Source organism: Pleurodeles waltl, chromosome 4_2 (assembly GCF_031143425.1).
Source record: "Pleurodeles waltl isolate 20211129_DDA chromosome 4_2, aPleWal1.hap1.20221129, whole genome shotgun sequence".
Lineage (NCBI taxonomy): Eukaryota > Metazoa > Chordata > Amphibia > Caudata > Salamandridae > Pleurodeles > Pleurodeles waltl.
Window position 1 is genome coordinate 966,263,860 of NC_090443.1, and position 23,993 is coordinate 966,287,852.

At 42.4% G+C, this 23,993-nt stretch overlaps 1 protein-coding gene across 5 annotated transcripts in view; it reads left to right on the forward strand.

The window, feature by feature from the left end:
- Positions 1 to 23,993, forward strand: part of RNF220 (ring finger protein 220) — a 539,236-nt gene that overhangs the window by 7,511 nt on the left and 507,732 nt on the right. For 3 of the 5 annotated variants that reach the window (XM_069232801.1, XM_069232802.1, XM_069232800.1), the window contains exon 2: positions 9,446 to 10,195. In XM_069232801.1, coding sequence (XP_069088902.1) covers positions 9,571 to 10,195 — 625 coding nt within the window. In that variant the 5' untranslated portion in view covers positions 9,446 to 9,570. Of the gene's footprint in view, positions 1 to 9,445; positions 10,196 to 18,493; positions 18,710 to 23,993 lie in introns of all 5 variants that reach the window. The other 2 variants (XM_069232799.1, XM_069232798.1) reach the window with 1 other exon arrangement.

Genomic DNA, 23,993 nt, shown 5'->3' on the forward strand with positions numbered 1-23,993 from the left:
AAATTAAAAAGAATCCGCGTGTTGGGGTTAGCCCGTCCTTAACCCCCTTCCACATGAGATGTGAGGCGGGATCCTACTGCCCCTCGCTGCCCTGCAGCGGGACCCCAGCTGCCCTGCTCTGCTGACCTGGGTTGTCTAGGGCACTCGAGGTGTGTCATGTGTGAAGTCCGGCGTGATTCTACCCTAATCCGTCGAAGCTGCGGGAGCGATGCAGGAGAGTAAGTAAAAAGCGCCTTGTCAATTGTATTGGTGCTGGAATCGGATAATTCTCTGATTTCATCCAGGCCTCATCTAATTCCTGATGGTTACTCATGGTTTAGGAATGACCCGTGTTACTGGGCGAGGGTGCTGGCGTGGTGGACTTGGGGGGGGGGGGGGGGGTTGAAGTGGGGGAGTTAAACTGTTTACTTGGCTGCTCACACAAGCAGCGAGTGAGCACCCCTATCCGTGAAACAACGAGTCTGTCCGACTGTTCATCCACCCATCTCATTCTCCCTCATTCCCTCAGCCTCTCAGTGTCATTCTCTTTCTGTCTCCGTCTCCCCCCCCCCCGCTCCCTTTTTCGGCTACGTGTTTCTCAGTCTTGCGTGTCTTTTTCCCGGTGAGCCCCCGCCACCCCTCGTTTCTACCTTTTAGCAGCTTCCTATGAAAGTTATTGCATATGTGAAAAGTGGGAAAGGGATTTAGCGCCACATGTACGAACACATTTTCCCATTGACACAGAATGGGAAAAACCCTTTGCTACATCTGGCCCTTAATGTGAGGTCCATAATCCGAAAAATCAGCGTGGATGTCCGCTGGGGCTGCTGCCAGATGAGGCGACAGCAGCATTTCCAAGGGCCCTATGCTACCCCTTCTGCATGGAGCTAATCCTGGAGGGAGCTGCAGACGCACCCGGGGTCTGTTACTCTTCCAGGAGATGCTGCATGGAGTGTGATGCAGGGAGGGCTGACTGTGTGCTGCAGGGAGAGGGACTGTGTGCTGCAGGGAGAACTGACTGTGGCAGGGGCAGCTGCCCTGCCGGGGACCTCATGCGGGACCAACAGGCCCCTGGATTTAGGGTACTTAGTGGACCACAACGCATTCGGTCTACTACAATGCCTCAAGCAGAGTGTGGTCCTTAACCAAAAACTACATATTTCTTCTCCTCGTGGCACAGTGGTATGCGCCGTGTGGTGGGAGAGGAGTGGTGTGCTTGAACTTAGGCGCCTGCTGCTGCTGGCTGCGGGGCTGAGCAGTCCTATCTATCCCCGCTGCTCTTGTGTGTGGCATCTCTTCGTCTCCCCGCGCCCCTCCGTGCCGCCTAGCGTACACTACTCCTGTGCTTTAAGCTGAGGGTCGCGCTTCACCATTCACACAGTTCGGAGGACAGAGGTTATAATATTTTCAGCTTCACCCGGGAATCCTACAAGTTCTCCATGTGACAGACGGAGTTGGCGAATGCCGATGTGTCCAGCTGCATCCTTAATAGGCCCGTGGCAACCCCAAAACAGCCTTCTACCGGAGCCCAAACACGGCAGTTGTGAAACGCTTGAAATACCGCGGCTAAAACCTTCTGACTTGCTTTATCTAAAATAAGTGAAAGGCAAATATAAGTTTGGCAAAGGTACAGCGCCAGCAACAAATCTTAAAATAAGGTGCAAGCAAAGTCACCTAATGCACATCTAGCCCGATTTCTAAAGCAGCAATAACACATCTAAACAGAACAGCTCACTGCACCTAAGAGAGGGATTAAAAGGCCGTGCCTTTCAGAGGGGATGTTCCGAGATATGTTAGAGAACTACCAAGACAGGAGCTGCTAGTGAGGCGACACTTCTGGCCTCAGGCACAACTGAACACACCTAGAGGGACAGTCTCTATGTAATGGCAAGGATGTTGGAAATGAGAGGCCGGTGCCCGAGAATTAACCAGTTCTTCCCTAGGTACTAGTTAAAGCACTCGTTTTTGGAAGAACTCTACTTGTGAGCTACAGTAACTCGAAGCCAGAGGTCCCTCAGATTTGAAACCCATCTCGCCTTTTTCCAGTGATACCTCACACGCACACAGATACGCACGCACGCGTGCCACGTTGTGCACGTCCCGTGAACAAAAAGCCACCTTAGAACGAATGCAGGCTGCGATGTATGCTAGCCCGGGTGCATAGCACCCTCTTCTCCTCCGCACAGCTGTGACCAGCCCCCTCCGCCCCTCTCTGCTTCTGCGGACTAAGTGGCCCGCACCCCAGGACAACAGCAGTCGGAAGTGTTGTTAAGATGTTGTGCTAATGGTTCATCGAAGGCGCGTTACAAATCTATTCAAGAGCGCGCCGAGTGGCACTGCACATCTGTTCTGTAGAGATGTATCCTATGCTGTGCGCACCAGGGGCCACCGGAGGGGGCAGATGCTGCGGGGGTAGCCGGTACACCCGGCAAAAAGGCTGCCCACCCCCTACGGGGGATCAGCAGCCTGTACAAAGACACTGCATGCAGCTGTGTGAAATCACACGCGGCGCATCTGCGGCTCTGCGCTGAGCACACACCTCTGCATATGACATGGGCATGCGGTCACAACCATACATGTCAGTGTCTCGTTGTTTATACGATGTTCAGCCTTCCTCGGCGGATAAAGGATCTGAAGCGTGGTGAGATACACGGATCAGCCCAAGATCCCACAAAGTGGCGTCCCAAGGGGGCTGGGATCAGAGCCCCCGCCTTTAGTTCTTATTTCTTGGTGCAAGCCACCTCAACTCCCTCGCCTGTGTAGCGTGACCTCTGCTTCAGTACGTGTTCAGTTACACTGACAGCACGCTGTTTGTTTCACGGTACAGTATGTGTACTGTGATGTACTCAGCTTTGCGTCTCTTAAAGGCGTACGAAGTACAAACATTTTCGGAATATTTGCATTACAATTCTGCTATTTCATTTGTCATAAAAATTAACAATTTAGTTCTGACGGTGACGACATTAACAAAACCTTTTGCCTTTCACTTCACTTTTTTTTATTTCTTTTATTGACCCAGATCTTTGGATAGTTGTGAAACCCGTTTGTAAGGCTAAGTTAACTTGAAAGGGGAGGTGCAAACCATTTTCTGCATCCTGTTTAACAGTAGATTGGCTAAGACTGAAGGTAAGTACTGAGGGCAACAGCTGATGCCCAGACCTACCACAGCCATGCAGAAATATTTGTCTCAACGAAGCATGGGCAAATTTAGGATTGACTCAGAAATATTTTACACCTGCGCGCTACTGACCCACGAAACCACCAGCCACTTGGCCAACCAGTTTGTGGAATCCCCCCTCAAATCAGATGTATGTATGATCATTTTATAGTAACTTCAGATGGTTGCAATAGAGCCAGCTGTTCTTCGCACCTTCTGCCGTGTGGTACATAATACAGAAAGCTGTAACTTGCATTGCTTATACGCTCTGAAGCCAGTGATACCCATGATAGGGGACATATTGATCATTTGTTTAGGCGTGAGAGTCTGTCTCATTTTTTTTCATGTTATGGATTATCGTGTCGCCAGATTTCCTCAAGGACCCTATAGCACAGCTGGTGGTTGCAAATCATCTGTATGTAGTATTTTCAAAGGTAGGTGTCTCGGTCTATGCTGTACTTTGGGGTCGATTACAGGTAGCGCCGCGAAGCACTGAAGCATGCACACACAGCGCTGACTGAAGGGAAGATGTGCCCATACAGATGAAAAGCATTGGGCCACTGAATATAATGGGGCCACGTTGCACCCGTGGTGGGGAAAGAGACATTATGTGAATGCTCCCACCCTGCCTCCAGTTGAAGCTGCAGGGTCCCAGCTCTCACCATCAGGACATAGCACCCCAACCCCCTCCCCGAGGCAGCTGTGACCTCTTTCGATTCAAAGGGATGAAATGGTGTGACGCCCATACTGACGCTATCCCTTCCGGGTTAACCCATGCTCCTAAAAACTCCTTGCAACTGGCTCGAGCCTCAGGCGCGTGACCCAAAGAACGCCCATTCGTAAAAAAGCAGCAGTTTAGCATTACTTTCCTGGTAACCACATATATCCGAGGAAATACATGTATTTACTTTATACACGGTGGGGTTTGTGGCCCTTTTTTTAAGACTGACCTGGACTGTTCTGCATTGATTGTTCTGCATTATCAATATGGTTTATTACCATTCTAGCCTCTAATTGTGTGCATCAGCTGTGCATCTCCCAAGAATAGCAATTTATTTAGGTGTTTTGTAAATTGCTGCTTCTCATCTAAACACGAAGTGCTGAAATTATAGGAAAAGGGAAAAGGAAACCTCATAAACGCAAAACAAGATGAATACTGCCGGCTAGAGCCCAGCACCATGAGGTGAAAAACCCTAGCCAACATTTCTCCATCATGAGCCCTCGGTCTTCGGTCAAATGGCCTCCTGCATAGATCAATTTTAAGGAGCTTCGTGACTCCTAGGTACTCAGACCCAGCCCATCCCTGAGGTGGGACTCTGTGAGGTTCAACACTTTGGCATGAGTACCTCCAAAGAACGTCTGTACTGTTGCTGCTGATGAGAGGAATGACCTTGAGGGATCAGAAGCTAGGACGAGGGATGAAAGATCCTAAAGCTCTTACTGCCTTTAGTCTAGTTTAGCGCTACATCAATACCACCTGTATGTATTTATGCCCTGGCAATGAAAATCAATGTGGCCCAATACCACAATGTTTAGAGCAACGGCAGTAATAAACACCCATTCACTTATTTATTAGGAAAGTGCAACTCGCAGCTTCTATTTTAGTACCAAAGTATACCACATTGACATGAGAATACAACTTTTTGCTGCCTTACAGATTGCATTTACCCTCTGCATGTCTGTCTGTCTATCTATCTATCTATCTATCTATCTATCTATCTATCTATCTATCTATCTATCTATCTATCTATCTATCTATCTATCTATCAACTCAGGCTTCATCCTTTCAAGGTTGTGAAAAGGAGCACAATTAAGTTGGGTAGTTGTAACACCTTTTATTACAGCTATGCAAAACCTCTACGGCAAATTTGATAAAATGAATTAAAAACAATAATAATAATAATAATAATAACAATAACAATAATAACAACAATAATAATAATAGTTATTATTATTATTATTATTATTATTATTATTTTGTGAATTCCTTGCATAAGTTATAGAGTAGTGACTGATAGTACAAACAATTACACATTAAAAAAAATGTTTCAAAAGCTATGGCCATGAAGATTATGGAAAGGAGAAACATTATCACATCTGTGTAAAAAAATGCAAAATCTGTTAGAAAGGGATAAACTTTATTTTGTTACAAAATCCATCATTGTACAAGTATACCACATATCCACATATGTGGGTTTCTGATTATCTGCAGCAATGTACTGCCTACCTTTTGCTGTAATGTTGCACTTCTATTTGTATTTCCATACACTCATGTTAAAATACACTTACCTTAATAATGCAGTTTACTATATCCAGGACCACTGAAATTATGTGACACAGAGGATCAAATTATGCAGCAGGGTAAACCAACACTTGCAGCAAGAAAAGGACAATTGTGTAACTCATTTATGATAGCATTACTTACACATGTTGACACTATCCGAGCAAGGGTTTCACCTCATTACAACCAGTTTAACACCCAAATACAGCAACATGCAATAGAAATGTGACCACTCAACATTTGCTAAGAGCTTTTCACTGCAACTCGTTTACCCCATTTTAGTAACGTTTGATCCATTTAAGCTAAATACAAGTATTGTTTTACACATTATGCAGGAGTTGGTGTATTTATTATATGGCCCATTCACATTTATCCGAAAAATTCTACTGCCACAAACTTGCAAAATTCCAGTGGCCCTGACTGTGCCTTATTTTTAAATCAGAGGTGTCTAGCACTCTGCTTCATCCTGCACATTCTCAGTCTAAAGTGTAGTCTGTGGGGTTAGCGATAGAACCTGCCGGTGAAATTGAAGCTTACTGTTACTCCTTTTAGACTCATACTCATGTGCAAAGTCAGGAATTGGCATTTTGCAAACATGCTTATGACATCTCTGCTGTTTCGAAGATGGTTATGCCTTTTGATGGGAGGAAGATAGGTGCTTATTCTAAAAGGAAGGCCTGTCGTCTCTCTGAGAAACACATTTTCACAACTTTAATTTTTTTTTACTATCCAGATCATTTGTTCCAGCTCCATTAGAAAAATGGACAAAACCATTGCTCTGAAGTTAATTGGTTGCAGTCAAAAATTATCTTTTACTTGGTTTTTGTATAATAGTTCCAAGCAAGTACCTTCTATCACGCCTGCATAACAATATATTCTAATAACAGGCATTGTCAATATGCATTCTAAAAATGTATATGTTATTCTAAACATTCGTATAGTGCATTGCCTTATATGTGGTCATAGGTACCTTCTCATCAATGAGTAGGCTTCTTTCTAAACCTCTTGCCTTTACAGTGTGCCAGAAAACGTGTTTTTATGTTCTTACAGCAGACCAATAGGTTTTCCATGTCCAGTCACTGTTTTATATCTCACTGTGTCCTTCAAAGCAGCACGAAGCACCCTACCGGCTTCCTTCCTTGAAATTAATCAGGATATGCCCCTTCAAGCTCACTGTGCTCTACTGCACCAATCGCCAGTCTGTATCTAACCCACCCAGATTCAGGTTCAGGTCTTTTGACCTACTTGGGCATGTCTCTAATGAACTGTAGGCAAATCCTTTTCTTCCTGTATTCAAGTCTAATCTCAAAGTACACCTCTTCGGGCCCCAGAAACAGCAATGCTCAAGACCACTCCACCGCCTTGGGCACAGTACGATAATGTAATATGCAGTAGATGTAGTATTTTTCTCTTTATATTTTGTCATCTTTCATTCCTCTATTTCGATATGTTACCATCGATTTGCTGTTGTTCTTTAAGTGCTACAACATAGGAATATACACTATTTCTGTTTGAAATGCTTAGCTCTAAAGAAGTACAAATTAAATTTGAAGGTATATGTTGTTTCTATAACTTTAGCATTACACATAACTTAAGTGGTTTTGGCGTTATATCATGGTCCACGGCCAACAAATGGCTCTCTCAAACTTCGCATTGGACAAAAGATCACCCTACACTAGGGGTCTTCAAACTGGGGGGGGGGGTGGGCTGCCTTAGGGGGGCCTCAAGTGATCCCAGGGAGGGTACCAGGCTCTGACCAAACGAAGTATTATGCTGATAACAGGGCTTTGTTTTAATCTGAATAAAATGAGCAACAGTAAACCGCTCTGTAATGGGCCATTACTAACATGTTTTGTCATTTATATCCTAGCTAGGAGTATGTGTGAAAAGGGAAGGGACTCTAAATACTCCTCAAAGCCCCCACTTCTAATAATCACACTGTGAATACTCTTGAATGTTGGTAAGTCCTGCCTGACCAGAATAGTATGTTTGGCACAATGTATTTGGTTGCATTTTTAAATCAGTAACATAACTCTACTGCACTGTTTAAATAAGTCTACACATATTTAAACATTGCCAAATTAGTAGACTAAATGTAAAAAATTCATGGGGGGTGGGGCAATCATTTTATTTCACTTGGGGGTCGTAACATTAAAATGTTTAAAGACCACTGTCCTACACCCATATCTCATTTAGGAAAGGATTTGAGACTCACCAACATACAGCAAACCACTTGAAAATCTAAGCAACTTGTTTCCAGCAAGTGAATGCACCAAGTGACTACAGATATTTAATTTGTAGTGTGCATGCATGCATATCAGTCGCTTAGAATACAATAAATAGACATTTACATGTTAAATATGTTAAAGGTACTAGCACACTTCTATGCTTACAATTCCCACATGCATAGAACAACACAAATGTACCTAAAAAATTTATAAATATAAATATTTTCCCTTTTTTAACATTTCTTTCACAAATTCTTGAGTCATCTTTACCTGTTCGCGTTATCCATGATCTCCAAAGTTGCACACGTACGTGACATGCATTTTTTCAGTGCAGCGTTTTGTGTATTAACTGAATCTCCCCCATGTACATACAGGCAATACTTTCTTTTAGGGTTGAATCCCACGTATAAGGTTTGTCATATACGAACCAAGAAGCATCAGTGTAGCATCTACATTATGGGACTACTCATGTTTTGACTTTATTTAATTAATTTGTATTTTGGTTACTTTTTTAAATGAGCTTTTGACACACTGCTCAGGCTAGTCTCATAAGAAACTGCAGAACTGAGCTGTGTCACATACAGATCCTAGGCACAGTGTCACTCTCTGTCTGATAGTTACTGGAAGACTCCATAGGATGAATGAGAAAGAGTTTAAACCCTGACAAAAAGTATAATTACAATACTTACATTTAGGACAACCTAACATTCACTGATAAACAAAGAATAGAAAAGCATACACTCTCCCAAAAATAAATACTTAAGGCCAGATTTACAGGAAAGTGGTGCATTAGTATTGATGGGCCACTTTCCTTGCGTTTCCCTTGCCCCACCTAAAGATACCATGTGTGCTCCGTATTTACAATATGGTGCACCATGGCGGTCGTTAAAACAATAGTGTCAATTTTTTTTACACTATTGTGGCGCTTTGCTACCCTAGCGTCAAAAATGTTGATAGTAGTGTAGCAAAGTGCAAAGAGGCCCATTGATTTCAATGGGTGCGTCATTTTAATGCCTGCTCTGAGCAGGCGTTAAAAACGACTCCAAAAATGGCGCAGTGAAATCTTGTAGATTTCACTGCACAATTTTTGTGGGCCTCCTAACGCTGAAACGCCCCCCTTGCATACATTATGCCTGATGCAGGCATACTGTGGCGCAAGGGGTCGCAAAGTGGTGCAATACATGCATGACGCAGCAAAAATTGCCTCCTTGAGCCACATTAGCGTAAAATAATTTTGCTAATGTGGCGCAAGGGCCTTGTAAATCTGGCCCTTGTGTGCATGGAGAAGGTAGTGCACAGCTGATTAATAGGTTGGGGTTTGACAGATAAAAGGATGGGCAGATACATCCATGCCTATATTAGGGAATCGGCAATTGTGACTCCATAGTTAAAGAAACATGACAATGTCTATCTTTGAGGTCATTTAGGAGGGATGGCTTACACATTTTAAAGCTGTTACAGTAAATGTTACCTCTTTCTGATTTTGTTGTGTTAGAACATGGAAACATTTGTCAAGTGTAAGGAAAGCTGAGTATGTTTCAAAGTAAGGCTCTTTTATTAGTGGAAACAAATTACAGTTGATTTCGATATTAGATTTTCTGATTCAACTCTTCAGAGTACTTCTCTTGCTTGGTCTGGATTCGGGATAACCCATGCCGATCTGCACATATCTCATGTTTTCTTCATCTTCTGGTTCAGAGAGTCATAATTTGGGTGCACCCAATTTTAGTAATATTACAGGAACATGATATAATAGCCCTGTGAAGATGCTTAATCCTTTGTCTTTTCTGTTCTCTGCAGGTTTAGGAAAGCATGATTCTTCAGTGACCCTCACCCTGCTTTTCCCGACTCTAGAACCATTGTGCCTTTCCAAAGAGAAGACTTTCAATTATCAGTAGTGATCCAGTTGAGGAACAAGAGAAACCATGGACTTACACAGGGCAGCATTCAAAATGGAGAGTTCGTCTTATCTGCCTAACCCCCTGGCATCTCCAGCCCTGATGGTCCTGGCCTCCACAGCTGAAGCCAGTCGTGATGCCTCCATTTCATGCCAACAGTCTAGGCCTTTTGGTGTACCAGTGTCAGTGGACAAAGAAGTGCACATTCCCTTCACCAATGGCTCATACACTTTTGCCTCTATGTACCACCGGCAAGGGGGCGTGCCCAGTGGCTTTCCTAACCGTGACTTTCCACCATCACTGCTGCACCTCCACCCCCAGTTTGCACCGCCAAACCTGGATTGCACCCCTATCACTATGCTAAACCACAGCGGTGTTGGTGCATTCCGGCCCTTTGCCTCCAATGAAGAGCGGGAGAGTTACCAGTCCGCTTTCACACCTGCCAAGCGGCTGAAGAACTGCCACGAGAATGACTCTCCACACCTGCGCTTTTCAGACGCTGATGGCAAGGAGTATGAGTTTGGGAGTCAGATACCATCTGGCTCCCCCAGTTCTCTTAAAGTTGACGACACAGGGAAAAAACTCTTTGCTGTCTCTGGCCTGATATCTGACAGGGAGACGTCCTCTAGCCCAGAGGATCGTAATGACAGATGTGAGTACCTCATCCTTTTGGACACCTCTTAGTTTGCATTATATATGTCATGTTTTTGTAAAAACATTGTTTACTGTCTGACCTTGTGTGCTGGCGTCATACTGTTCATCCATACAATGCTGAGGGAAATCACTTTGATAGCCTTTAAATACCAACATTTCATCTGTTTTCACATCATGTGAGTACTCAAAAAGCAGCGTTGTAGAAAAACGTATGTACTGTTGGTATTGTCTATCGTTAGGGTTTTGTTTCTTCCATAAAATCAGTTTTAGTTCCCATTAACCATAACGAATTTCCCAACTTTGTCATGTATTGATTTTATACATTGCCTTAAGAGTGAAGTCCGAGTCACGTTACTGTTTGGTATGTGCTGAAATACGTCTCATTGTAATCTCAAGGCACTGCTCTTTGGTATATGTCCGTTTTCAGACTATTCAGGTAAAATGTACTAGCGATGCTGACATCAGGCCGTCGGTATAAACGTCGTAAGCAGAACTATGGGTACCAGCTATCTGATTCAGCCAATTCCATTTGCCAATTGGAGCAAAAATCACCCGTGTTTCTGCTTAAGTAGTTCATTGTTATGGTCAGAGTTGTCATCGCATAACAAAATGGCAGGAAGCATCTCTCACAGGCCCAGTCGGTTTCCCTTTGAAGCAGATTTGGTTCCTATCTTACCGTTTTTTTCTTTAATCACAATTTTAAGAAACATTTTGGGCGAAACTGACACACAACTTACCCTTGCCTTTGCAGCTCAGGGGTGACAAAGAGCACAGAAAATATGTTGGGTGTATTGAACACATATCTGTGAAAATACCTGAGGTTCCTAATCAAAAACCCATTTATATTCTAATTCTGCACTATTAGAAAAATACCCAGACAAGCAGTTCATGACTTTTGGCTAACAAAGAAATGAGGCACACTTTGTCTGTGCGAGTCTTAGATACTCCTCGTTTGAAGAACAGAAGAATAGCTTTTCAGGGAACACTTTACGTAGTTACTATTCAGCAAACGTGGAGTCAATTTATTTTGCTCTCATTCCAGTTGCTTACTAAGCAAGAAATCTTTACTTGCCACTTACTCTCGTTTTAAAAGCAGCACACAGTTAGCAGTTTTATTGGTTCCTTATGTCTTACTTTTAAAAAAATAGTCAAAATCACTGTTAATCTTTTTATCACAGTAGAAAATTGTACACAACAAGGCCCACTGTGATTTTAGGGCGAGCCATGTTATTTCAATATAGGCAGTTTAGGTGGGGGAGATCGAGTTACTGAGTAATATAGCACTATGACCGCAAGTTCTTAGGAAATGGCTCAAAATGTTCAAAAGTGACCCTTGAACCCAGTCAACAAACATTTCAGCAGTGCTGGAGTGTACTTGGGTCGCATGGAAGTGTCTCACATGGAAGCCCCATTTAAGTTGTGTGGTGCCCTCCTCTGGCTGCGAGCCTTGTACTACAGAAATCTGATGGTTCTCTGAGTTTGTGATGGCTTACATGTTCGTATTATCCTCTAAGGAATCTTAGGGGCCCCTTCTAGCTTCCCATCTTAATGTAGTGCCCATCCGCATCCACAATCGGATTAAGATACGCAGCCAGGTATAACTATCAAGTCAGCCAAGTGCATATAGTGGGAGAGAGTGGCACAGCTAGGCAGCTGAACAGACTGGTGGAGGGAGTCAGGCAATGAAGAGATGAAGAGCAGGAGCGAATGTATCCCAGATATTGCTGTGCACCTACAACTTTATTAAGATATGCATATTCTCCAGTGAGTGATATTATAAACAAGTACAACAATACATGAAATTGCAGAAGAAGTGGTAGCTACAAAGGTAAGGCTTCACTTCAACCCACACACACGTTCTTGACATTGGGCTAATGGGTGAGCTGGAGAACATTTTCGCTGTCTCATGCACCCTGCACCTTCCGGCTCATGTTGAAAGGCTGCCATGATGTTAGATTTCATTGCATTATTTTTGTGAGATTGTTTGCTCGGACAACTGACACAGAGATAGGTACACACATAGCTTGTTAATCATGACATATCCTTCTAATCTTGGCAATTTATTTTGATACAACACAGCCTGGCTAAGGGTGTACTAAGGTGAGACTTCCATTGTTTTTTATGTTTGAATTATTTCCTTTCTTTCGGCGGGTTGTTTTCTTTGGTGCTCTTCCATTGCATTTGAATTATGCCTAGAGTTCATGGGATTCAAGTTGCCGGTTATAGAAATGATTTGTCTAGGGATATATAAGAACTTCTCCGATAGATCATTGTCCCTCTAGGACCTGTAGGGTGACCACACTCACATATCTGGCTGCCTGACATTTGGCTGACAGCACTGCACTGGATAGCCTAGCAGAGAGTGACCTGTCTGACCTGTCAGGAGTTGTCCCACTTCTGTCGTTGGGTCTGAATGTAATAGTTAGTTGCGGGATAGATTGTGGAGTACCTAGGACTGATACACCGAAAGTAATGTTTACTCCTTGCTGGTCTCCAAAGGCCTTCAAGGAAAATGTGCCTGGAGGCAGCTGATTCTCAAGTTGTTAGGGTTTAATTGTGTGTAGCTGTCTCACGTTGCCAGTACGAACTCTTATTTCAAAAGCCAAAAGGGAAAGGACAGATGAGACCAGGGGCTCTGGTTGGACACATCTCTTACACATACAGAAACTGTTTTTTTGTTATTAAGCATATTTGTACTTGTCACCGTAGAGCTTAATGAATGTACATCAAGTCATAGGGATTTTTTGGGGTTTTATGACATTTGGAGAAAATGGGTGAGTCTTTTTCATTAGAAAATATGACACAACTGCCAAGCGGAAGGCTGCATTTCAAGACACTGGCTTCTGCTTCCCACTTATTTAATAGATTGGACAAAGATCACAATAGACACAGAATGTCTTTTTGATTCTCAAATTTGAAGAAAATTAGTATTTTTTAGCAAAGTTATAAGCAAACTACAAAAGTGTATTTGACAAAGGAAGAGAATCCTAACCCTACTAGCTATATGCTGTCATTTGCGAGAGACTGCGAAGCACAATATACACTATAAATATATGCAACTGGTTCCAGCATTGGTTTTATTTATATGGACGGATTGTTCAAACCTCTTGATGCATAATTTGTAATGGACTGATACGGGAACACTGCAGAGATATATCTTATGTACAAATAATGTACATTAGGACATTTTTTGTTAGAAGAGACGGCCGAGGACAGCTTAGCGTGGAGAGTTGAAGGGTGAAATGTATTCCTCCTCAGAGCGGCTGGTGATTGCTTTGGAAATGCTTTCATAGAGGATGTGGTGCTAAAACCATTTGAGAATTTAACTGGGGGTCAGGCAGAGGACCCAGTGCGTTGGGGCTCACTAGGAGAAAAAAAAATGAAGGAAAAAATGAAAAGGCTCATTCTGCAGTCGTTGTGTGTGTGTTTTTATGAGTACAGTGCCTGGAATAAGAGGCCACCTGAATCTAATGGTTCAAGGAATTCGAAATATGAGGCAACCTCTGCACATCAGGTGTAGAGATTGATCAGTCAAGCATTCTTTACTGACACTTGCCTCCAGTGGTGTCTTTTGCCTTCTTGCTCTGTCACCAGAAGCAGCAGAGTGGCACTGCGCTTAGAATTGCCGTTCGGTGAAGAGGCATTTGAAATATCCTTTGCTGATGCACATACGCTGCATGTATATGTCAGGATAATGTATACAGCACTGATAGTACCATTAGGAGGCTAAGCCTGCTAACCAAAGTGCTGACAGATGTCCAAGTTAGCCATAATCAAGAGAAAAACAACACAAGCATTGGTTGCACTTTAATACTCATGTGGAATATTCATCTGCTTATAGCATGGTTTAAAAGTCAGAGCTAGTAGGAAATGTGCATACGTAATATTTTGACTGCAAATAATTGAAATAAATGGGGAAGAAGGAATAGTGGATTTTTCTAGTGGAGTGTTGAATACTTTGACCCACTGTACAATTGAAAAATAACATTTGAAAAACGTTGAAGTTACAACAAGCATTAATTAAAAGTTAATAAAGTAACATTTGCAATGTAGTGAAAATCAAATGTTAAAGTACCAATGCAGCCTTACCTTACCCCGAGTTGTTGATGGGTTGTTTTTTATCACTACTTTATATGATAACAAAATGTTAACTGGTCTGGGATTGTAATGTAGATTGCTTTATTATGTTATGCCAGAATATTGCATGGTATTATATGTGTATTTCTGTTAATTTTTTGTGCGTAGTGTGTTTGTGCATGTTATTGGGAGCGTCTGGTGTGTCCTTTATTTGAATATTTTGTTGCTTTATACGTTGTTTGTGAAAGGATTTGGTAAGAGTTTCTGTTGCCGATTCTTTTTGTCATTGTTTATTTTCTAGTATAGTTGTGACTGTTATGCTTTTTATTTTAATTTTAGTTTTAGAGTGGTTTGATGGAGACTAAAGAGATTTCATGTATTTATCTGTTAGTAACTACTAACCAAATATTGGGGAGCTAAGGTTACTTTATCGTCTTAACTGAATTTATTTACATTTTTATAAACCAATTTATTGCCATTCCATGTTAGCTTCAATAAAACATTTCAGTCAATTTATAGGTTTAATGCAGCATTTGTCACCAGGCTAGATAGCATTTCTATTACAAATGCATGGTACATTAACATTTGTCTTATTGCTTCATATTTTCAGGGTAGTATCATTACTCCAAAGTTTGTATTCTTCCATCCAGGCCCCCTATACGGACATGTTTCTTAAAGCAACTTCTCAGTTCATATATCTGCTTCTCTGTAGTACCACAACGATCGAGCCCTGTTTTACATATGGCTGTACTAGAAGCTTTAGCTGTCCTTTAAGTTTGTACATATCTCTTTTAGCAATTATCAAGCCTAAGCCTGGGCCTGAAATTATGCAGCAGGGAGGACCACATTATGCATCAGTATTCAATAAATTATGCTTCAAGGAAAGGAAATTTAAGCAGCATAATGCAGCATATTTTTTTATAGTATTACTCCATATAGTTGCTATTTTTAAAAATGTGTGTACTAAGGCTTCTACTCACTAGTAGCAGTTTAATAGCAAAGTACAGCAATAAGCAACTGGAGGTGACCAGTCAACCTTTTTGAAGGGCCTTCCACAGCGCAGCAACATGTGTCACTTCATTATCTGTAACGTTTGATTCATTCAAGGTAGATGCAATTTTTTTGGCTAAAATCTTCAAGTTGTGCAGGAGATGATGGATTATGTGGCGAATGTGGCAAATCCTTAATTATGTTAAAAAAAATAGCAGTTGCAACATTGCATAATTCCAGTGGCTCTGGCGAAAACCCACCAAACCTTTCTTATGTCTGTTTAAGTCAAATGTGAGAAGAGCCCTGCTTCGTCCTGATTCCTCAGGAACGTAAGGGAGGACTCTCTGCTAGCCACAATCATTTCTCTTTAATTTTATAAAGTCGAAGTGAATATATAAATTGTACTAACCTATGGCATGCTGAAATTGCTATTTTGTGAATGATATTAATGGTGGTTGGCAGTCAGTAGTGTCCATCTACCCTAAGTCAGTATGAATTCCATAAGCATATCTGGCTATGTATAAGAAAGGTTTTATAAATCCTTCATATATTTTTATCAGGAAGTAGTGTCGTGATTTTTACCTATACTGGGCTGAATTATAGTATGCCGGCATTATTGTGATAGAGAATATTGTAGTTGTAGGTAGAGGAAAAATGGGCCCAAAAGATTCCAAACTCCTCCTATAAGGTCAAGCATGTTTTAAGTACAGTATTGCGATCCCCGTCCTCCCCGGCCATTCGGCTTCAGATTCACAAGGGTGGGAGGGGGAATGGATCCACGGAGACCCGGGCCCAAACACCACTCCCCCCTTAAAGAGGGTTGCTTTGTTTATAAGTACAGTGTTGGTGGTAACATCTCCCAGGTTCGTGATACCAATATATCCCACCCCCTGAATCCATCTAAGGAGAGTACCAACCCATAGTGGAGATTGCTGTGTTAGGTTTTTTATTCCATCCCGTTATTTGGTGGGATTCTTTCCAAATATTGTCAGCTGTCCTAGTGGCCGAGGGTGTAGTGGTTAGCCAGGGGCCTCCATAAAAGGAATGTAATACATCTCCTCGACCCATAACCTACTTTTTGCTGGTATATGCAGGGATTGGCATTGTTTAAAAAATGAACTGATTAATTTCCACTACGTGAGATGCCAGACAGTGTGTCATTGAATTGTATTACATTTTAGGTACTAAATTTTTAACTGTAATGTTCGCTGTATGTCTTGTTTTAAAACTTTTTTCAGTTGAGTTATTTGATTTTTTTCTGATGAATCAGATTTAATTATAAATAGGAAATCAGTGGTTTCACCGAACACAATATCAACAGAACCCTTTGACTCCAGTCAGGCAGAATCCCAGAACCATAAAAGAGCCCCAGATTCCAAAAGCACTTCAGGCCATAGAGTGTAGGAACCCACTATACAGAGCTGCATAACCTGATACATTTTTATGAAGATTTTTAGGAGACGATCAAGATTTTGTACATCAAGTGGGGATCTACATCTTTCAATTACTCAGATATGTTTGACATAGTTGCATTTTTTAAGGTTTTGCCCAGAATCACACAATTTTTAGATTCAGTCTCCAGTCCTCAGGTTCCAGAGTCATTTGTTAGGCAGGAAACTACATCTGTTGTGTATGCAAATCATACCTGGGAGCTGAGAGTATGCTACATATCTGTAGGGTGCGTATGTGTGCACAACTGTTTTTCAATGTGTATTTGTGCTTGATTTTGTAAGGAAGGTGGTCGTCAGGTGACTAAATGCCCTACCAATATTAATTTGGTATTTATTTCCAGTGGAACCTGTAGGGACTGAGACTGCAAGTGTGACAAATGTTATTTGGATGTTGAGTGCGTATGTCAAATTGTGGCCCAGTGTAATGATTGTCTTTGTGTGATGCACATGCTTGACAGAAAGGGAGGCGAAGACACCAAATTGAAGAAAGAAATGTGAGTCAGTAAACTGTGTTATTGTGACCAAGTGTTGTAACACATTTGACTGCTCTCTTTTTTTATCCTTTGGAGCACGTTGAGTCTCTCTCAGCCACATACATACACACCTACACATGCACACAGACAATACATATCAACACATTTCAGTGGCTTCAAATAATAAAGGTCTCTCTGCCACAGCAGACAGAAATAATCTGCATTATGTTGAATTTTAAAAACATGTAAAATAAAGGAAAAATACAGTCACGCATAGGAAGTGGGTGACAGGTTTGAGCGTGTAATACACTTGAAGTATGTATGTGTGGGTATGTTGGAAGATGAGGGGTTTATGTTGCACACCTGCAGATCTCGTAATGGGAAAGCAGATGTTTGTTAGCAGGGGTAATGTGGGTCAGTTTCACGAAGAAGGACCGTGGGGTCTCGAAAAGACATACAAAACTAGAGCAAGAATATCCTGTGTACACAGCTGACCATAGACCGGAACTACATCCTGGGGTCCTTATTTAGCATTCGTTATTTGTGTTCCGTGAATGTGTGGGTACCATTTTGTTCCCGCTTCCTAAACCTGACATCTAAGATGCAGCACTGCCAAAAAACAAAGGTTCACGCTTTGCTGTAACCAAAATGTCATTAAGTACCCTTTATCCCTAAATTTCTATTGCTTGCCAATGCATCTCACCTGTGAGCAGTGGCTGACCACCAAGGGGCAAGCTAGCAATGAAAAATAATTGCAAATCTATCCAGGTAAAAAGATGATAAAAAAGACATTTGGGAAATTTGCAAAAATTGCCATGGACAAGGACAACAATAAAAGAAAAACTTATAGAAACAATAAAAATATTTTTGGGTTATTTTTTTTCTCCTGACTTCCAGCCACATTGCAAGGATTTGAAATGACAGAGATGACAAACGAGCATCTATGTCAAAAGATCAGAACTTTAGATAAAATCCAAAAATATTAAATTAAACTTTGGGTGAATAGGTGTTAGTATCTATGATGTCGATCCCATAATGTAGACCAAACCGCAGTGAAAACCTTGAAGTTAATGCAATTATTAGGAGTGGCAGACAAGATAAATAGTGACTGTCAGTTTGGGCCAAAAATCGGTAGAATGTTGCCCTCAAAAGTACTTTTGTATTTTATATAAATATATAGTAACCAATTTCAAAACTAGTGATGGTAAATCTTTTTTTTTTACCTCCCCTCCTGTTTTTCCTCCTCTCCCCACCATTACCCCACCCTCATCATGGCTGTTGCGGCTGTTAATACGAGGCCCGCAGCAGGTAGAGGGAGGCCTGCCACGGTGGCTTCTGAGGAGGCCGAGCCTCTGGATGTGGACCTGTGGCCAGCCGGCCTCGCCCACGCTGCGCCAGGCCTGAGGCTCCTCCCACTGTGGCTGGAGTGCATCACCTCTGCAAGGCGGACGCCAACGGAGTGGAGGGGAGGCGAGGCCGGCCCACCCGCGGCCTACAGCAGAACACAGCAACCAAGCTACGGTACCACACTCACTCGTACATCTAATGCACTGTCTGTTGTGGCATTGATTGTACCTTATGTTTTCTTTCCTCTGTCAGTGGATGGCTGTCCTTTAAACCATTGTAGACATGGCAGAGTGAGGCTCGTCCTAGGCACAGAGCTCATATGATGTGAGTTTTTAGAGACTGCAGATGTCCTGAGATGGGACTGCTGCTTCAGACTTTGGAAACCGACATCTCAATAAGTTTTGGTATCTGTAAGAGCCCATGCATCCTTCTGCACCCTTTTTAGTGCATTGCGCGGTTCTTCTTGCTAGAGCTAAGTAAAGTCAAAAATACTGCCTGATTGAAACTAAATTTGGTAACTTTAGAACAGTCAGAGCAAATAGTTTGTTCATTGCTTCTAATTCTACCACTTAACAAATTCATAGACTGTCTAGATTATTTTTCCCATTTTTATCTAAGTTTAGAGTCTTTGAGATAGTTTGTGAGGTCAGGTGAACAATAATAAGTCAGTGGGCTATGAGTTGCTGAGAGTCTGCATAAATGTGTCAAATGTTTATCTTCCTACCTCCTGGCTGAAGTTCCATTTAGCAACAGTAACTGACCCTATTCCCAGCTCAGGAGAAAATAGAGAAGTAGTTTACAAGAGAAAATCCTGCATCCTTACAGCAAACACTCCTCTAGGTTTGCACCCATGTATTTGTTTTTTATCTTTAAATCTACTGTTTCTCACATTTGTGTAGCCCAAGTTTCTTTGGCGGTGGTGATTCACCCTCTGCCCTTAAATTAAGGAATTCACCTGCCTTTCCTGGATGAAAACATGTCTACGTTAGACCTGGGTCTGGTCCATCATCACTCTCCACTTCCAATTGACAAAACTAAATGCTAGATGCACGCTTAACCCACAACAATGGTCACTTGTTGCTATTTCTAAAAAAAAAAAGAAAAACAATCCCTCTGTTTCGTATCAGCCAAATCACTGCCTGTTTATTGTGCCTACTCTATTGAGGAATGATAAAGTCTCATTGATTGCAGTTTAAAAAAAAAATATGTTATTGACATCAATACAACAGTAAACATAAGCTTCTAATCGTTTAAAAAGAGTTACATATCCAGAACTGATGAAGTAGCTGGTAATAACTTGTAAGGAGGAAGCCCTTTCTGTGGGTTACAGTTACCTTTGTCCGTGTTAGTTCCATTTTCCCACTCGTAGTGCTACTGAGGCCGTCTTGTGTTTGGCTAGGTCACATTTAGCTATCAGGTTGTCCCCCAGAATTAAGCGTTTCCTCACAAAAAATATTCTTAATGCCATAAGAAATCAGAAGATCCTCTTAAATAGCCTATGGTGAACAAAGCTGTTTTTTGTCTTTTTGAGGAATTGACATCTACTTTTTGGTACCTTTTAGGAGGAAACACCTTTAAGGGCAGCAGCTTGTAACTGCTATTTGTGTGCTTAGGGTTTATCTGTTTCTAGGCAGATGTTTGGATCTAAACTAAAAATATGCTTATCTCATGACTTTTTTTGTTATGGAAACCACCCGAGTTTTTCAAAACCATCTGTGTTCAAAGGTGTTAGCTACTTGGGGTGTATTGCATGGTTCAATTCTGGTTCCATGCCTGGGATGGTGCGACTCCCTCATGTGAAACAGCGTAGCATAATTGTACTTAGAACATATAACTAAAGGGGTTAACTCGAAATTATTTTGAAACCTTAAAAGGATTAGTCCTGTGCTGGAGCAAAAAATAAATAAATCTGTAGCAGCTCGTGCTGGTCAATATTTTCTTCAGATTGACAACTGTTTTAAGCTGCTGCTTTCATTCTTGGTAGTACTGGCGCTTTAAAAATCAATACACACTATTGATTTTGCTAAAGATCTCGAGCAAAACCTGTTTATTCGGGTGCTTGCGGTATCTTTCAGCACTCGGAAACATTTTTTGATTGTGAAACTAGTTTAGCGTTTACTTCTGTCTGTCTTGTTTCGTGGGTCTTTTTCCCCCATCTCATTGCATTTTTACTTTTTGCTTCCTTCAGTAAAAAAAGTAGACTGGCCCACAGGCAATGAAAACGTTTTCCCTCCCATGCCTCTGTCTCTGAAAGCCGAGCTGGCCAGGAGCACGAGAGCCCTTTAGTGGATTGCCATTAGAAATGGGCAGCCCACAGTGACTTTTGGATTTTGGGTCAGAGCCAAATATGAGAAACAAAGAGGGGTGTAAGATGAACAACTTGTTTCTGACGTGTACCATGAAATAGCACTGACACCCTAACCAACGTAAGCCTAATTGGCTGCGGTATGAGAGAAAAATTCAAGACACCCAGCAGAAACAAGTCGTTTTTTTTCCTAGCCTATGGTAGCTACATTGTGGTGCATGAGTGTCCCTTTTGCCTTTTTTTCTGGTGAGAGGGCACCTCAGAAAATAAATGCAGTCAATAAATAAAAACAGTAGCATTTCTTGCAATCTTAGGAACACGAAGAAACCAAATGCAATTATCGATCGATTCATCCATTCTCTTCCTGTTTGGTTGCCTCAGTGCTTAATTTGAGCTGGTGGTTTCTGTGCTCGGAACTGGCACTTGCTTGTCAACACCAGCACTTATGACAAAGTGACACGTGGTGGCGCTGTTTATCTAATTTAGAGATTAGCCCAGGCTTCTTCAACAAGTAACTTGTGAGCTCCTGTTAGCTCACTGGCTCCCTGCAAGTAGTTCTCCTGCACGCAGCCCAGATTACTAAATTTGGAGCTTTTGCTTTGTTAAATTAACATATATATCCTAAACTTGAAAAGCAAGTAATCTGGAAGAAAGTTTATGCTCAGATAATCTGTATATATTTTTCTATTTTACCCATCTCTCTCCCTCTTTCTTTAATTTTTTCTGTCACTGAATATGTATGTTTTAGTATTTTTAAATCACAAAAATAACTGTGTAGCAACAGAGCACTGAGACTGGAATAAATGTGGGACCCCCTGGAGGTGAAATTTAGTGTCCCAAGAAGGCAGCTGTTTCTCCGATCCCTTTGTGGTCCCTGGTCTACCTGTGCTGCTGCACTGCTGTGTGAAGCTTTTAACACTGGTGGTGGTAACCTGGGGTGGGTTGCCAGTGGTAGGCAATGAGAGGCCAACTTAGAGACACTGAACTTCAAGGTGTACCAGTGACTGGTTCATGTGTTGAAGGAACTGAGGTTTAGCCAGGACTGCAGTCTGTCTGAAAGAGCTTGTAGATAGATGGGGTAAAAAGAGCTTGTCGGAGGGACATGGGAAGTTCCTGTGGCAGATGAGGCCATGTTCTTCCGCCATTGGGGGATCCTCCTGTGGGCATCATCTTCGCTGGGGAGTTCCCCCAAAAGTGGCCCTGAGATAGTGCAAACAGTAACCTTGTTGCCTATGATCATCACCAGACTGAGTAGGCCCTAGGGCCCATTCCTCGAGTTACGGAGCTTGTCTGATACCACCTTTAACCAATGTGGCAGGGAAGAAGAAAAAGGTAGAGCACTTCTTCCCATTGTGTGCGGGGGAGATCCAGAAGTAAACTGGAGAACACTGTGGCAGAATCACCCGAGGAGGCGAACTTGACACTCAGGGACAGTGTTCTTCTTCCGCCCGTGCATAATTGAGTAAATCAAATCAAATCATTAACATTTATAAAGCGCGCTACTCACCCGTGCGGGTCTCAAGGCGCTAGGGGAAAGGGGGGGGGGGGTTACTGCTGCTCGAATAGTCAGGTTTTTAGGAGTCTCTGGAAAGTGGAGTGGTCCTGGGTGGTCCTGAGGCTGGTGGGGAGGGAGTTCCAGGTCTTGGCCGCCAGGAAGGAAAAAGATCTCCCACCCGCCGTGGAGCGGCGGATGTGAGGGACGGCAGCGAGTGCGAGACCAGAGGAACGGAGGAGGCGGGTGGGGACGTAGAAGCTGAGGCGTCGGTTGAGGTATTCCGGTCCCTTGTTGTGGAGGGCTTTGTGTGCGTGGGTGAGAAGTCGAAAGGTGATCCTTTTGCTGACTGGGAGCCAATGCAGGTGTCTCAGGTGAGCGGAGATGTGGCTGTTGCAGGGTACGTCGAGGATGAGGCGTGCCGATGCGTTTTGATTTACAGGAGAAATCTGGCATGATAAAGCATTATCTAGGACAGATAACACAACCTAAAGGGCCTAATCAGTAGTGTGCTAGATATGTTGGCAATACTGGAGGAGATTGGGCTGTCTACGCAGAACCTGAAAAGCTTTATGACTGAGACTGCAAATAGGTGCCAGATCTGAAATGTGTTCTGAGGGCTGTAGTGGATGTCTATGTAAAAATAGAGAACAGGTTTGAGAGGCTGGAAAATGTGTACAGGAATACACATCTTGAAGAGTTAGGGGTTTCATTGAAAGTCCTGCAGAGGGACCTCACAGAGGGCATTGGAGAGGAGATATCTAGCGTTTTGAATTTATGATTCTGCAGAATAGATTTGTGGCTGAATTGTATTCTATTTTCTTCTATTCAGGGTGTGTAATTTTGTGTGATCGTCGCCACTTTCATTAGCCTCTGAGTCCTCAGGAAGATCCTCCCTATGTTCAAATTCATAAATAACCATGTATGGATTTATGCATGTGTGTATGTAAGGCATATATAGAGATCAGGACCTAGCAGGAGAGCAATGGGCCACTGTACAACTGCAGCAGGTAAATACCTACTGGAGAGGGGTCAAGAGGGGGCATCTCCGACCGAAGAGCATGGAGGATCCCTATTGCAGTTTGAGTAGGTGCTTCTTAAAGTTCTTGAACTTCAGCTATTTTCTTAGATATCAATGGTGGCTGCATCTGGAATGTCTGACTTTAGAAACCCATGCGCAGACCGAACCTTTTTACCAATCACACCTTCAGATCTCACTAATCTCTTCAGTTCCTAAGTACAGCAACCATTCCCAATGTGGCTGCAGGCAGGGAACTCAGGGAGAGTTCCTCTGGTATGGGCACCCAGCCAGCATCTTAGGGGCCTTTTATTTATTCCCGACTATAGCTTCAACCCAACCAATTCCCACCAGCATAAACCGTTGAGGAACCCAGTCTCATATTATTGTCAAGATCACCCTAAAAACCTTTCCATGAGGCCATGATTCATGCATCGAAATTTCTGCATTTTCAAATTTTTATGTTTTTTCCTTTCAGCTTTACCATAAAATGCTGTACTAAAATGTAAACTATTTAAAATGAACCATTTACACTATGCACAGCTTCAGTAATCTGTTTGCAGACCTGTTTACAGAAGGTATTCGTGTATTTATTAAATTAGGTAAGGCTTCACCTAGTTATCAATTCATTCAAATGCCCCCC